Source organism: Argiope bruennichi, chromosome 4, assembly GCF_947563725.1.
Source record: "Argiope bruennichi chromosome 4, qqArgBrue1.1, whole genome shotgun sequence".
Taxonomy (NCBI): domain Eukaryota; kingdom Metazoa; phylum Arthropoda; class Arachnida; order Araneae; family Araneidae; genus Argiope; species Argiope bruennichi.
The window spans coordinates 102,601,573-102,619,105 of NC_079154.1; the positions used below are offsets into that span (position 1 = coordinate 102,601,573).

General features: G+C 28.7%; 1 protein-coding gene across 6 annotated transcripts in view; it reads left to right on the top strand.

The window, feature by feature from the left end:
- The window catches only part of LOC129965423 (uncharacterized), a 36,273-nt gene extending 19,868 nt beyond the window's left edge, over nucleotides 1-16,405 (top strand). For 5 of the 6 annotated variants that reach the window (XM_056079281.1, XM_056079276.1, XM_056079280.1 and 2 more), the window contains exons 2-4: nucleotides 4,011-4,508; nucleotides 6,744-6,933; nucleotides 15,820-16,405. In XM_056079281.1, coding sequence (XP_055935256.1) covers nucleotides 4,017-4,508; nucleotides 6,744-6,933; nucleotides 15,820-15,995 — 858 coding nt within the window. In that variant the 5' untranslated portion in view covers nucleotides 4,011-4,016 and the 3' untranslated portion in view covers nucleotides 15,996-16,405. The remainder of the gene's footprint in view (nucleotides 1-4,010; nucleotides 4,509-6,743; nucleotides 6,934-15,819) is intronic. The other variant, XM_056079279.1, reaches the window with a different exon arrangement.
- The last annotated feature ends 1,128 nt before the right edge of the window (nucleotides 16,406-17,533 follow it).

Sequence of the window (17,533 nt, forward strand, 5' to 3'; positions counted from 1 at the left end):
AGATATTTGTTTAGAAGAGAAATACTTAATTTCACGTTTTGTAATAAATAATAAAAGACTATTCAGGCAGTTAAACAAATTGTTGAATATATTGTTACGATTAATACCGGTTTTTCAGGCGCATTTAATTAAAACAATATATCACGACGCTTAAAATACAGTTGTTTACATTGCGGGAATTAGCGTATATTAAAAGCATAGGAACAAATGTGGTATTTTCATTACAAATAATTAAATATTAAATAAAATGGTTTAGAGTTAAAATCGTTTAGAATTCGCATTAATTCTAAGTATTAATGTGAATTCTGATTTTCATAAATATTATTAAATTATTTTGACTCCAGAAATCCTTTAATAAAACTATATTAATTTCATTATTTTGTTATCTTATAAAATTAAAAATAAAGTTTGAATTAATTAAAAATTAAGCGAAATTTCGGTGTTTTTTAGTGGTAGCTTCCCCAAATTTTACATCATAAGAATGATATATACGTCATCTTACAATGTAAAAAATATCTTTTTAATGATAGCAATCTTTTATAATTACTGTTATTTTTAATTAACCCATAAAAGTATTTAAACGAAATTTATGTTACAGTAGTGCATTGAAGTCAAACTCACAAAATTTTCACTGTTGTTACTAATATTCAGAGAGAACAGATTAATATTTTCTGTAATTCCGCGCACAACTGTTTTTGGTAGTAAAAAGCGCTGGAAAGTTTTTTGCACAATCTGCCTTCTTGGTGGGGGAGATATGTGTGAATATAAGCTACTTGGTGTCTAATATCTCATTTTATTAGAATATTTTCGGATATTGAAAGTAATCAATGTTTTTCTTGTAATTTCGGGTCAACCAATAGAAACAAACTCTATCTGCAAATATTGAAAGATCTACCATTTTTCAATTGAATAGGTCATTTTTGATTGAAACAACGTCTGTTGAATAAACAAATAATGTGAGGTAATTTTGAGTAATATGATAAATGCTTGGCGGTATTATCCCGAATTAAAATAAATGCATCCTATTATAATTCCGTATTAAAACTTTTACTTAATGGGTACCTCAAAATTATTTGCTAAATATTAATAAGGAGGGAGGAAAAAATATTATTAAGGTTATAAATTGCTATTTATTATTAAGGAACTCATAAAGAATATTCTTGGCATGAAACCTGTGTGAACTTTATCTTAATTTAAAATAATGAACATTTAATAATGTTCATTATTTTAATAATTTTCCTTTTATTTTAGTAAAAGATGCAAATTCTTACTGAATAAAAAAGAATAATAAATTGAATAATATTTACTTTTATGTTTATGGAGTTCTTAAGATATAGTCCGTTTATTGTTAATTGACAAAATTTTTGCTGAAAATCACAAGCGCGGTATTTCACTATTCAGTGCACAGAATTTCTCACCATATAAGGTAGTATTAAACATTTTTTTTAAAATCGATTTTTAAAAAAAATGTAAATATTTTTACTTGTACAAAAAAGTTATATCAGGCGGGGAAAAAAAAAAAAATGCTTGTTCAAAAAAAAAAAAAAAGTAAATTTACAATTACAAAATTTTCTTTCCTATGCTCCCTGGAGTATACAACCTGGAGTTTATTGCCGGTGATCAAAATATGAAAATTTGGCTTGTTTTACCGTGTTGAGTAGGGTTAGTTTTTTAATAAATTTTTTGAAGTTTCGTTGTACGTGTAATTAAGCATAATTTCAGGAAATAAAACAAGGATTTACTTTTTATTATCAGGAATTTTCAAGTGTGTATTCAATGGAATGGTGCATTTCATCAAGGAGTTTTCCTTGCGTTGCTAATAATGAAATTTAATGCGTTGCTAATAATGAATGCTAATTTTAATCGTCTTTTTGAAATCTTGTTTTACTTACAATTAAGAGTTAATTTTATAAGTAAGTAATAATGGAAAATGTTTATAGCATGCCCATTTCTATATAATTTTAGCAAGAAAAGTTTTTTATTAGACGATCCCTTCCATTTCAAATTAAAGTACAGTTTTAGGTGAGATGAAAGGAAATTGGGGAAATATATGGCACAAAGTGCAAGATAATGTTTTTAAAATAGTATGAGTTATTTCTTTATCAAAATCTGAAGTTTTAAAGATTTCACTGAGGAAACCATTAAGAGATCACGCTACATAAAATATTCAAACGAAAATTTTAGCAATTATTAATCTCGCCCAAAAGCGGCTTGTCGATAATATATGTTAAAGCGTATATTCAAACCTATTTATAATTTTTCCATTCCCGGTGTGCTTCGCCATGTTACGTCATTAAATATAAAATCGGCCATTTTGTATAAAGAAAATGCGAAATCAAGGAGAGAACAATCCTTCTGTCTTTAAAAACAAAAATATAATGTTAAAAAAAAAACATTCAGCTGACACAAAATATTAAAATTAAAAAAAAACATTTGTATCAAATGCTTTAAATATATACATATATGTATATATTTTTTTCGTACTTCTCAAGACATTTATGACATTGTTTAAGCACAAAGTCAAATGATAGCTATTAATATTCTTGATGCCATTTCCACTTCAAAAAAAACTTCATCCAGTGAAAATATTGTTTGTGCAATGAAGAACTTAAAAGAAAAATGAGAATAAATAAATAAATCGTTTGTACAATTTATAGTTAAAATAGCAATATCAAACAAATAAATAAACCGTTTGCTAATTGTAACTTAATATGCTTTCGCAATTATAATTAATTAATTGGAAATTAATATTACTCATATATTTCTTTTCGAAATATTTACTCACAGTTACCGTTAAAATACCAAGAACAAACATTGGTTTATTTTTTTAGAACCGAAAATAAATATAAAAAATGTTAAGAGCTTTTCTTATTTTTTATTATTTACTTTATTTTGGGTCTTTTTTTTTTTATAAAATAAAATACCTTTAAGAGTTTCTGCTTTTACAGATTATTTAATTTCTAAAATTAATTGTTTTCTTTTGCATTATTAGAAATGCATCGTGATATTTACTAATGTTTATATACCAACATTTTTCTTTAAGTTATTATGGCAGTAAAAAAATTAAAAAAAATTTCTTAGTAAAAAACAATTAAAAATTAGAAGATTTGAAAAATTGTGTGGCGATATTGTAATGCTTTAAAGTGAATTTTTTTGCCGACTTAAATTTTCAGGAAGGTGAGTTTGCATATTTATTCATACTATTTTTTATCTGTGAAATTTTTATGCAACTTTAGTGCATATATAAAATTGTAGCATTCAAAGTAGAGAAAGCATTTCAAAAGAGTGATTTTTTTTTCATAATATTTTGTGCTTCTAATATTAGATTATCAGCATGAGAAATGTAAATTCACAGATAAAAGATTTTTCTTCGTTAGAAAATTGATTAATGCCTGAAATTAGTTAATTTTTATGTCAATCCATTTATTGCTATTAATATTATGTAAATAACTATGAATAAGTAGGAATGAAATCCTATTTTATTTAATGAAAAATTCTTAATTGTCGGGAATATGAAATAGTTAATTTTAACTAACAACTAATTTTCGTGGATGTATTAATATTATTTTCACATTGCATTTATATATTGTTTTGATTCATAAAGAATTAATAATTCTTCAGATATTTCGTTAATTTTAAATAAGGGGAAGATATATTTATATAAATACAATTACGAAAGTAGGTGAAAATTAAAAAGGTATATAATTTCTACTTAAGATTAACGCATCATTTTTTTTTTTTATTAAAGAAAACATACATGTGTTTGAAATTGTTAGTTGCATGTGAAAAAAATGACATTTTTCGTTTAATAAGTTAGAATGGATCTAAAGGACGTAAACATTTTCTACAAGATTTAATTAAAGATTGCTTTATATTAATTATTTCAAGTAATGTAAATCTGGAAGTAAACGTTCATATTGTAATTGTGAGTTTGCCTTTAAATAAGTTTGTATTTTTTTAACAAATATTTTTAGATAACATAGTTTTCTCAACAGATTTTTTTTTTTCAGGACGACATGGATTGCAACATGCTGCGAGAACAAATGTATTCTTTCGACTTAGATTCAAAATATGCTGATAGTTTTCCTGATGGTCTCAACGAGGAACACCGTTTTTTGCCCAATATAGAAATTCCTATTCGCAGAACAAATAGCCTAGATGATATATCCCGGTTTTATCGTTATTTTCATTTACTTCAAACCAATAAAGGAATGCTATTTACTTGGAAACATTACTTGAAGATTTTACAGGATCAACTAAAAAATTTCGAGACATTGACTATCTTAAATAAAGCAATGCTTACTTTTATTTCGAACATTTCACTTGACCAAACAGGCTATTTTACACCTGAGACAGGATATTCTTCTTCACAAGAAAGGACCCCTTCAACAACTATTCCAAAGAAATTAATTTTTGATGATTCGGAGTGTACTTCGTCAGCAGAAGATGGATCAAGTGTTATAACTGGAAGTAATACCAAGAATATTCATAAATCTCGATTGTTAAAGGTAAATATTTTTTATGATTATTTTCTGAGTTCATTTGCATAAACTTTTTGTAATTCATATGCTATATAGTGGGTTTTTATAAAACGCTGTGTTTTCAAATGTGATCGTCAATTGGAATCTAATTATTTTCAGAATATTTTTAAAAGAATGTTTTCTAGTAAAATTAAAAAAATATTTAATTGAAATAAAAAATGCCAGATCAGTTTCTTTATCGAACAAAACAACATTCTATCGATAAAATTTTGTCAAATAATGAATAGTTTAAGCATAATGGAACACATTTATATTATACTCTTAGAATAATATTTATTAGAATACATTTGTCTTCCATTTTCATAAAATATGTGCTGTTCTTTTTAATTCTGTTAAATGTTCTGTTAAATTTTTTTTATTGCATTTATTGTGATGAATTTGAATTTCTAAGAAAAAAGAAACTAATTCGAATATAATTCAAATCGATTTTGAATGAATGCTAATTAGTTTAAATAAAACGAGTAAACATTCCTAATCCTTCATTTATGAATGAAAATATTTATAATTGGAGGATTTAAACCTTTAGATTAGTTTGGCATAAATGCAATAAAGTATGAACTGTTTTATATCACAAGGCTTAGATTTACATTGCTTTGCCATTTTTTTCTTTATGCTTTAACAGCTTATTAAATTTATATTTTTAAAATACATTTCGATTTTGAAAAACGCAAGAAAATGTAGAAAATGCACATGATTTCAAAAAATTTTCCTTCAAAAGCTTCATATTCAAAAGGTTAAAAGCGGAAGCCTTGGCTAATATTTCCATTTATTTTGTGAATTATATAAAAAGTGACTTTTTAAAATTTTATTTTTTTGAACAATAAAAGCAAATTAATTTTTGTATGATTATAAAACTCGTATTGTATGATCTAAAATGTTAAAAGATTAATTTTCTGACAACCGATATCTTTGAAATTCTGGATTTCGTTGAGTTTTATCAAGAAAGGAGATTTTGAAAAAGAACTGCGATTGCATTTAAGCATTAACTGCGACTGCAATTAATCAGAAAAATAACTCCACATTTTTGAGATTTATTCCCAGAATTCTGCAAAACTTGGTATCAATTTTTAAATAAGAAAGCAATTATGTTCTAAGATTTTTTTTATTTTTAGAATAGTAGAGCATTTATTCGATGTAGAGCGTCAAAGACAAAACAACTTTAACAAGAGAAGGGAGGGGGGACCACCATCTTTGTCAATAAGCAGTGTAAAGTATTCATGAAAATAAATGGATATAATGATTAATTTTGCGGATATTCTGCAACAGTGTACGTTAAACTCTTACATTTCAGAAACTGCATCTTGATATTAATCAGTTTGGTGAAAGATCATTATTTCATGAAAGATAAAATGTAAACGTTCAAACAGAGAGACTTATACCTTAGAAAAAGGGTTCTAAGTGGAGTTGGGGTATTGGGGGGGAGGGGGGGCTAACATTAATGATTACTAAAATATAATTTATTTGAATAAAGCGATGCATATAGTTTTTGTATATGTCCGGAAGCTATTTAGAACTAACGTAACAAAAGGTAAAAAATTAATTATATTATTAATTAATTATTAATAATAAACTTAATTAATTATTCTTTTTTACATTATTTATTTGTTTACAGTTTGCCAGTTTATTTTTCTAACATGTAATTTGTACAATTTCTAGTGTGAAGAATTTTGATTATGTAAACAAGTATGAATAATGTATCAGAATACAGAATTTGCTCGATTTTGTGAATTCTCTTTATCTTCAAAATACAATTCTATTTTTTTTGACAATTTAAATATAGAAGCATTTTATAAAAATAACCAGAAAAAAAAAGTACGAAGCGGCAATAATAATAAAAAAAGACTGCATTGAAAGTTTGAAATGAGTATTCCGATGCATGTGTAATAATCGCTTTCCTTCCAGAAAAAAAAATAAAATAAAAATAAAATAAAAAATGATAATAATGATGATGGTGTCATGTTAGCCAATTGATTGTTTGCTAATGGTAACGATCAAGCCTAAAGTTCGCCAATGGCATGATGTTAATGTATGAGAACCGAAATTTCCTGGTAAATATGCATGCAAGAGTATACAGAAAAATCAAGATGAACTCTCTTGATGATTTTTAATAATAACTGGGCAGATTTTTTTTTTTTTTTGTAAACTATTCAACCGAAAACAATATGCTTAATTTAAATAAAATTCATATTTTTTTTCTTCCAGAAAATCTGTTTAGAAATGAGAAGCTTAGCTCAAAATATAAGCAAGTTTGTTGATGTTATTGGCCATTTACCTGAGAATTGTTCAGAATGTGGTGTAGCTTTGGACATTCAAAAGTACAAGCAGCAGTGTCAACATGTCATCGAAGGTGTTGGAGATACTGTTGACTGTTCGAAACATAACAAAATAAAAGGTACGGAGATCTTTTAACATATTTTGAGATACAATATTTAAAAATAGTTATAAATTTTCTGTTGTAATAGAAATGGAATTACTGACATTTACAGTTTTGTCATGGAACCGCATATTTTAAAATTTAGAATGCTTTAATGAATATCATAAATGCGTTGTAGTTACTTCGTTTATAGCTTCATCTTATGTATTAAAAACAATTATTATTTTTTTACCAAATAAACAGCTATTATTTTTTTTACCAATTTTTAATTTATTTTTTGATAGATTCGTTATAGGAATATTTCCTATTGCAATGTTCTCATGACGCTGTAGCGAATTGAGATGCGCGAGGATAGAACCTGGGACCTTGTGGTTCGCAGTCCAGTAACATGACCACGATACAAAAGCAATTGCTCGGGTAGCGTAGCTGTTAACTGGTTTATAAGCTATTCACTTCTCAATTCGCTACAGCGCCATTTCGGGAAAATTTCTCATATCCTCTAGAACCCAAAATAATCTCTAGAAGTAAAAAAAAAAATATATGCTAAATTTCTTTAATATATAAATTTAAAAAGAAAAAGTGCAGTAATGTATATTGCTGCATATGATCTATTGAATTCCTCTGAAAGAAGAATAAATGTCGCTTTTGTGAAATAAATAATTTTAAAAAATGATCAAAGCGCTTAATGCAGCTGTACTGAACTGAAACTTTTATTTTTTATAAATGCCAATTAATTAATAATTTATTTTTTAAAAGAAAACATTTGCTAATTGAACCTATTTATAATTACTTTGAAGATAAAACTTTTTTAAAATTTGAATGACACATTTTGCTTTGAGTTTAACAAGTCATTAAGAAATGCGATTGTTTCCAAAGGCGGAATTTCACTATTAATCACATGAAAATATACGCGATTTGAAGTATTTGAGTTGTTAGAATGAAATGGAAATTCGTGAAATTTTACATTCTTTTAAAATTGCTACAATTTTTTTACAGTTCAATTTTAAAAGAATATGTAACAATGACATTTTATTTTTGCATGTTGCCTCATAATATTCAATCACACATTTTGCCAATAAAATGACTCAATACCTTCTTAATTTTATTAATATATTTCTCTCAAATGAATAGAAAAAGAATCTTATGGAACACTTTCAAACATAGCTTAACTAGCGTGTATTATTAATCAGCATAAATCAATTTTCATTAAATATATCTAGTTAAATATTTTAAAACAAAGAAAGTTGACTTTTAAAACAAATTTAAAAAAATAGAACCAAGTGATACATTTACCTTGTCCCATTCCTAATTTTTTAAAACGTAGACTGTACTATAAATATACCCAAACTACACAACTTTTCCTTGATATATACAATAAAAAAGAAAAAAATGCGGTTTTTTGAAGAAAAGTTTGGGAGTTCAAACCTATGAAAAGAGTATGTCATTTACTCAGCTTAAATTAGCCATACTAAAGTAATAATGGTGTGCTAAAAATAAATAGTGACTTGGAAAACTTCGCTTTAAAAATAGCTGCATGAATTTTTCTTCGCAAACGATTTATCATTTTGTTGAAGGCTAAAGTATTATAGAAACGAAAAAAATGTCCATCAACTTCTTTTTAGTGCATGTTTGATGATGTCAAGTTGTATTATTTATCTTTGCTTCTTCTGAAGTAAATACACCATTAATCAGCAATAATGAAAGGTTTTGCCATTTATGCTAAATTTTCTGAAATAGCCCGAACGTTAACATAATGACTAAACGAATCAAGAGTTGAGAGTGAAGTTGGATAAATGAAAGCTCTTAATTACTTTTTTTGCAAAAAAAAAAAAAAAAAAGTTTGAAAGATTGATACTTTGCATGTATATATGCTTGCTAATTTTGCCAGTTTTAGGTGTTTTTTCCGTAGTTAAAAATCTACCTTTTTCATTGGAATGAAATGGAAATAAATAAAGGGGAGAATAAATGGAAAGAAATTGATTTAAAATAAACTGGTCTAAATTTCACAACTGTTCAAAAAATACCATCAACCTAAAAGAATAATTTTCATAATAATAACATTTAATTTCCATCAGTAAATGATCTGTTAAGGTTTGCCAATTTGTAACAATTAAAGGAAGGGCGGGGGAATGCCATAATAATAATAATAGCAGTAAACGAGGTATTGGTACGAAATTATTTTCTTTCAAGGCATTCATTCATTTTCTTTTTTCTGTTTCCTTCATGAGAATGGTTTTACATACTTTTATTAATTTGATTTGCTTCATGATTGTGAGATTGTACCTTTGTATTTGATTTTTTAATCAATCGTGATTGTTACGTCATGGCATGCAAGAGCGCCACCTACAACAAATGTGATCTTGTTCATTCGAATGCTGTAACCCGTTGAAAGCGGTTGCACAAAATAAAGACTACATAACGTCATCCGTATTTTCTTCTAATACATCCATTTTTAATCGACGATAACATTGGTCAAAAGCGAGCCGGAGCAAATACCATGGATAAAAAAGTTGAAAAAAGCGATGACCAAGAAGCGGTTTCAGAAAAGAAACTAAATAAACTGAAAGGCTCGATAAAAACTACTTTGAAAAGAATCGAAAGTTTTAATGCCGAAAAGTCAGCTTCCAAGGACATTAACGCAATGGAATTAGAAGTGAAATTAAGGAAACTTGGACAATTGCAAGCACAGTTGGACAAGATATCCGAACAATATTGCGGTATTGAAACGTCGGAAGATATAGAAACCATCCTAGAAGATATTGATCAAATAAATATAAGGATTGAAGAAACAGAGGTAGGTCTGAAATTGCTATTAAATTCAATTAAAGATGAATTTAAAATTAACCCTGTTTCAAAGGATAATGCAGTAACTAAAATCCGACTACCGGAAATTCCATTACCAGAATTTTCTGGAAAAATAGCTGATTTTGCAAATTTTAAAAATTTATTTGTTAATTTAATTAGCAACAATGAGCAATTAAATGATTCTCAAAAGCTGTATTATCTCCGTGCATGCTTAAGAGGAGAAGCTAAATTATTAGAATCGTCTAGTGATAACTTTCAATCACTCTTTAAAGCATTATCAGATCGTTATGAGAATCAACGTCAATTGATAGAATCTCATATATTAGAAATAATAAATTTTGAGAAAATTCGTAGCGAATCTGCTAAAGAACTGTGTGCCTTAATAGACTGCGTTAATAAAAACATCAGAGCGTTAAAGGTTCTTACATTCGAACAAAATAAGCTATCTGATTTAATGCTTGTAAACATCATTCTACAGAAAGTAGATAAAGAGACAAGGAAGCAATTCGAGCTTTCTCTAAATACGGCAGAAATTCCTACATTTGAAAATTTGATGAAATTTCTAGAAAAGCGAAGTTCTTTGTTAGAAAGTATTAACCGTATTCCAAGTAAATACGAACGTCCACAAAATACGAGCATATTTAAAAGAGCGAAAACACTTATAGTTAATAATAAAAATTCCAATGCTAAAGCTTGTATTTTATGCAAAAACTATCACGCACTATTTAGATGCGTTACTTTTCAAAATATGTCTATCGATGACAGAAAGAACTTTGTTAGGAATAACAAATTATGCATTAACTGTCTTAAACCTCACCCGGGGATCTGCAAATCAAAATATTCTTGCAACATTCCAAGTTGCGGTAAAAGGCATAACTCGCTCATACATGATCAGTCAGCTGAAAATCGCGCTACCACTTCAGATTCAAGGGCACGGGCGAGCGAAAGCCAAACAGATGCAGAAACGAAACCGAAACTAAACGTACTAACCGAAGTATCTGCTTTGACGTTGAATCCGAGAGAGACTAAACAGGCGATAGAAGGGAATAAATCAGTTATATTAAACACTCTTCTTATTTATGTGAAAACTGCAGATGGTCGGAGAGTTCAATTAAGAGGGCTCTTAGACAATGCTTCGACTTTATGTATTCTTCGAGAAGATGTAGCTAGAAAATTGGGAATCAAACTAAAATCAATAAAACAAGGTATAACTGGTATAAATGGAATTACGCAGTTTATTAAACACGCTGCTAACATTGAAGTATCAAATCGAGATTATTCATTTTCACACATGGTGAAATGTTCTATTCTTCCTAAAATAACCGATGAGATTCCTGTATCGAAATTAAATATATCTGCATTAAATATTCCCTGTTCAATTGAACTAGCTGATTTCAATTTCCACACACCAGGTCAAATTGATATACTATTAGGAAGTGAGCTATTTTTTGAGATTTTAAAACCTGAGCAACTTCGTCTGCAAAATGGAGATGTAATATTACAAAATACTAAGTTTGGTTATTTAGTTACAGGCATTCTTCCCCAGTTACCTCAAAAAGCCAATTGTTATCTCGTAAGTGAACCAAATTTAGATGAAGCAGTTAAACAATTTTTTGAATTGGAATCATTGCCGGATAATGTTAAAGAAATAACAAAGAGTGAAGAAGAAATTTATTGTGAGGAGCATTTTGTTAAAACCTATAAAAGAGATAAAACTGGAAGATTTATAGTTCAATTACCCATAAAGGAAAATGCCGAATCATTACTAGGAAATTCCAAAGAAAATGCAATCAAGCGCCTAAATGGTATCTGGAATAAATTAAACAAAAATAATACTATGGAAATCTTATATAAGGAATTTATGCGAGAATATGAGAGTTTAGAACACATGGAGGAGATTAAAATTGAAGCTGATAGCAATGTGAACTATTACATTCCCCACCATGTGATATATAAACCTGAGAAAACGTCAACTCCCTTAAGAGTGGTTTTTGATGCAAGTGCAAAAACAAGTGGATATTCTCTGAATTCCATTTTACAAAATGGAAGTATTATTCAGCAAGATCTTTTTTCCATAGTAAGTAGATTCAGAAAGCACAGATATGCATTTAGTGCAGATATTAAAAAAATGTACAGACAAATACTGATCGATCCCACTCAAAGAGACTTACAGCGTATTGTCTGGAAATCAAGTGCTGATGGTCCAGTGAAGATTTACAAACTGTCTACAGTAACCTATGGAACAGTTTCTGCGCCATTTTTGGCTACCAGGACCTTAAGAGCTTTAGCAGATGAGAAAAAAAAGGGCTTTCCTAAGGCTGCAGATGTGATTTGTTCTGATTTCTACATGGATGACATTCTGTCAGGTGATGCAACGCTAGAAGATACTAAAAATCTTCAAACCCAGATTTCTGAACTCCTCGGAAGAGCTGGATTTGAGCTTCACAAATGGGTCGCTAATAACTCTAATTTATTACAAAACCTGTCTACCACATCCTATTCATTTTCGAAAGAACAGGGTGTTAGTTCTGTAAAAACATTAGGTATGTTTTGGGATCCAAAAGAAGATTGCTTTACATATAAGGTAAAGATCACGCCTAAGGACTCTTTTTCAAAAAGGGAAGTGCTGTCAGAAATAGCGAGTCTTTATGATCCACTTGGACTTTTAGGCCCTCTCATTACAAAGGCAAAAATATTTATCCAAGGACTTTGGAAGATAAAATTGGACTGGAATGAAAAATTACCACCTGATGCAATGACAGAATGGAAAAGGTTCTACATAAAACTCTCGGAAGTAAACAACTTCAGAATTCAAAGGTTTATTCTACTTCCTGATGCAGTTCGCATTGAGATTCATGGATTTTCTGATGCATCAGAACGTGCCTATGCTGTTGTTGTCTATTTAAAGTGCTTCACCAAATCTGGACAGTTTAAAACTTGTCTAGTGTGCAGCAAATCCAGAGTGGCTCCATTAAAGTCACTTACCATTCCCCGACTTGAACTGTGTGCTGCGTTGCTGTTATCTAGATTAGTGAAAAAGATAGTTCCAATTCTGCAATTACCCATTGATGTTATCTCATTGTGGACAGACTCTACTATTGTTTTGGCGTGGATCAAGGCTGAGCCCTATAAGCTAAAAACATTCGTCAGCAATAGGGTTGCGGAGATCCAAACGCTCACATCAGATTGTCATTGGAAACATGTAAGTAGCAAAAACAATCCTGCTGACATTATTTCTAAAGGATGCAGTGCAGATGAACTCATAAGAAATAAAATGTGGTTTGCTGGTCCAGATGAACTTACTGATGAACCAGTAGACAATCAATCCATGCAGGATTTTGCTTTTGCTGATGAACTAAAATGTGTTGTGACTCTAAACATTAATGACTCTAATTCAAATTTTTATGATGAACTTTTTAATCATACAAATAATTTCATAAAACTAATTAGAATAGTTAGCTTTATTTTCAGGTTTATTAACAACACTAAAGCTAAGGAGTCTCGTAATAAGATAAGTAAGTATTTAACTACTGAGGAGCTGCAAAGAAGTACTGAATATTTAGCTAGTGTAGCTCAGTTGAGTGAATTTAAATCAGAAATAGATGCACTAAATAAAGGTAAAAATATTTCTAAAACAAGTAAGTTAAGATCTTTAGATCCATTCCTAGATGAAAAAGGATTACTTAGAGTTGGCGGTAGACTTAAAAATTCTGACTTGCCATTTGAATCTAAACATCAAATAATTTTACCCAGTAAACATACATTCACTAAGTTACTTTTTGAGCATGTACATAAAAAATGTCTACATATTGGTGCACAAGGTTTGTTACATCAAATTAGACTACAATACTGGCCCTTAAATGGTAAAGGTATTGCAAGAAAAATTGTCCATGATTGTATTAGATGTTTTAGGCAAAGGCCTAGGGTGTTAGACCAGTTAATGGGAAATTTGCCTTCAGAAAGAGTAACTCCTAGTTCTCCATTTTTAAATTCTGGGGTAGATTTTTGTGGTCCTTTTCAAATAAAGTTTAAAAACCAAAGAAAGGGAATATATTCAAAAGTTTATGTAGCGATTTTTGTATGTTTGTCAACTAAAGCTATTCACCTAGAAACGGTAACAGATTTGACGATTAAAGCTTTCATTGCATCTTTAAAGAGACTCTGCGCCCGTAGAGGCCGCATTGCAACATTGATGTCGGATAATGCATCTAATTTCAAGGGTGCAGCTTCAGAATTAAATCGCTTAAAAAAACTAGTTTGTCAGACTAATGAGACTTTAGCCAATTACCTATCCGCAGAATCAATCCAATGGAAATTTATTCCCCCTTCTTCTCCCAATTTCGGAGGCTTATGGGAAGCAGGAGTAAAATCATTTAAACACCATCTTTATAGAACTTTAGCTAACAGTAAAATAACTATTGAAGAATTTGAAACAATAGTAATTCAGATTGAAGGTATACTTAACTCACGTCCCTTAATTCCATTATCAGATAATATTAATGAATATGAAGTTTTAACTCCTGGACACTTTATCATTGGACGCCCAATAACTTCAATACCTGAACCGGAAATTGTAGACATTTCTGAAAATAGGTTGTCGCGCTGGCAATATACTACCAAATGTGTTCAAACAATTTGGAAACGCTGGAAAATTGACTATTTGAACCACTTACAGCAAAGAAATAAGTGGCAATTCAAAAAAAATAATGTTAAGGTCGGATGTTTAGTATTGTTAAAGGAAAATGATTTGCCTCCTTGCAAATGGGCAATGGGTAGAATTTTAGAGATAATTTATGGAAATGAAGGCAGAGTAAGAGTTGTTAAATTAAAAACTAACACAGGTATTTTTACACGCCCTATTTCAAAAATTTGTCTCTTACCAATAAGGGATAACTTTGAAAATTAAAATAGTTAAGATAGTTGTATATATTGTATGTACATAATAATTGTATTTATATCATGTTTAATATATAAGTTTAATTAATATAAATTTAATATATATTTTGCAATTTTGATGTTCACTTGTAAATATTTCATCTGAATAGTTTATTTGGTTTTAGAAAATGTAAGCTAATTGTATAATTAAATGTGTTTTGAAATCTTGCATATTTCAACGCCGGGCGGAATGTTACGTCATGGCATGCAAGAGCGCCACCTACAACAAATGTGATCTTGTTCATTCGAATGCTGTAACCCGTTGAAAGCGGTTGCACAAAATAAAGACTACATAACGTCATCCGTATTTTCTTCTAATACATCCATTTTTAATCGACGATAACAGTGATGTTGCATAATTTTGAAATTTTTAGGCTTTCCATATATTTACCATGGCATTTAGAATATGACCAAAATAAAGTATCTTAATATTATCACAACTTAGCCACCAATTATTAATTAATTGGTCTTATTCTGTAACAGTATAATTAATTGGTGGTTAATATCAGAAAAAATGGTAACAAAGCTGATTTATAGTAATGAATTAGGATTTAATAAATTTAAAAAATGATGAAAATAAAAAAATCGCTTTCAGTTTCCTAATAACTGCTTAAAAATTTCAAAAAATGTGTTATTCCTAAATTTGATAATTAATAATTTGAACTATTAGTCATAATTTTGTACTGAGATTTGTAGATTCAATAGTTCTTGTAGTAACATAGTTTGGTAATAATTATAGTTCATAAACATAAAATTAATAGCTCATAAACATACTTTGTTTTAACTTGGTTTATTTTATTAGTGGTAATATCCCTACTAAAGAGTAAGTGTTTGTGTCACTAGAAATTAAATATGCAAAATAATCAAAATACAACTTTAATGTCAAATCTTAAAGTTCAATTTTAAAGCGATATTAATTATCTGATGATAAATAAGCCGAACAGTTTGAATTTTTTTATAATTTTAAACAGTCTGAATGAATTTATATAATTAAATTATATTTTTCATATTGGCATAACATGTATATATCATTAGATTTTTTGATATTACATAACATGCAGATTACCTTCAGCTGATTTCCTATTGATGTTTTCAGAAAGTTTATAGACGCTTCAATGTGCATTTTTATAATTATTTAGAGTCGTACTTTCGTTATTCTTTCAGATAAGAAAAAGAAATCTCTCAGCTTCATGTCCATCTCATCGGTTTTCTCAGTGAGATCTTCAAGAGGAGAAGGCGAATTAACTTCCAAGCTGAAAGTGGGAAAAAGCAATACTCCGAAAAAGGGTTCCTTGAAGCACTTTGCTAGTCTTTGTTCGAAATATGTCAGAAGAGTTTGAATGAAGTTTAAAAGAAGAGTTGCTAATGAAGTCTTTCAAATTTTATGCTATCAGTAAAGAATGCAGTTTGTTTTGTTTCGAAGATTGTGTGTATATTTTTAATTTTATTTTACTGATTATCAGTTTTTAATGACGTCATAGGATTAAGTTTAAATGTCAAGAAATGTCAAGAATGTCATGTTAAATGTCCGAGATGTCAAAAAAAATAGAAGAATGAAAGGTATTCTCAATTTCAGCTCAACAATATGCTGGTCTAAAAAATACAATGAGGTTATAACATTGGTCAGCAAATATCACCAAAAAGGCTATATAGATGGCTGACTAAAAACTGTTGATCAAACAAAAACTATTGTTTTATTCCGAATATTTCTCTTACTGTTGCGTTTATTAATACATTAAGAATATCATTACTCAATATTTTGTACAAATAAATCATATCGATTATGAATATATTCCATAATTGGGAAACATTTGAAAAAAAAAAAGTCTTTAAGGGATTGATGTGTTATTAAATTTTGAAGGGATTTTCTTTCATTTCTTTGAACTAACAAATTATTGAAAGATGATTTTCCATGAATAAAATAAATGAGGGGGAAAAAATCCAATTTTGTACTTCAAATTTAATTGCATCAGATTCTATAAATTTTTTTCATTTACTTTTATTTATTTACTTGTTTTTTCTTGTTTTGATTATTAATATTAAGAAATTGAAATAAGATCTTCTGAAAGGATATTACTTTAAAAAAAATCTCACAAATAAAATAATGAATGAAATTCTCATTCCATTCCGAATGATAAGTCCGATGAAATTCCAAATATTCCTGGCGGGATTTCAAACACCACAAAAATTGTTTCAATGTTAAATATTATATTCAGCTATTCTTTGCTGATCATGTAGTATACAAACATTCTTAGCATAATTCAAATACCTTTAAAATTTGATTTTAAATAAGAATCAAAATATAAAGAGCTTTATTCATTTCGAGCTAAGCGGATGAAATTCAAATGATTTTAACATCAAATTTAAAGATTTCTGCAAATTTTGAGTGAGAACTATTTAGAGAAAATGTCGACTTGTTAAATATAAGTTTACATTATAATTGCAGAAAGAGAGTTAGATGAATAAAATATGGTACACAAATTACATCTAAAGATGCGTATCAATTTGGAACCCAATCCGTCAAGGAATTGACTGTCTGTCAATCTGTTCTTTCACAAGCACGTAAACACAATAACTAAAAAAGGCAATGAATTAAATATGTGAAATTTGGTATGTGATTTTATGATCACAACTTCAGTTCTATGACAAATTTTTATTCCAATCAATTGGACAAAAATGCACATAAAATACAGATTCGATTTTCTGGTACTATTAACCGCATGCCAGTGATTAATCGCCAAAAAAATTTCCAAAGACTACACGATAGATTCAATAAAAATGCTAAATTTACGCCAAAGATTAATATTTTGTAACTTTTGTTTGTCACTGCCACAGAAGGCATTCACAGCTTTAACCACTGTCCAAAATTTTGAGAAGA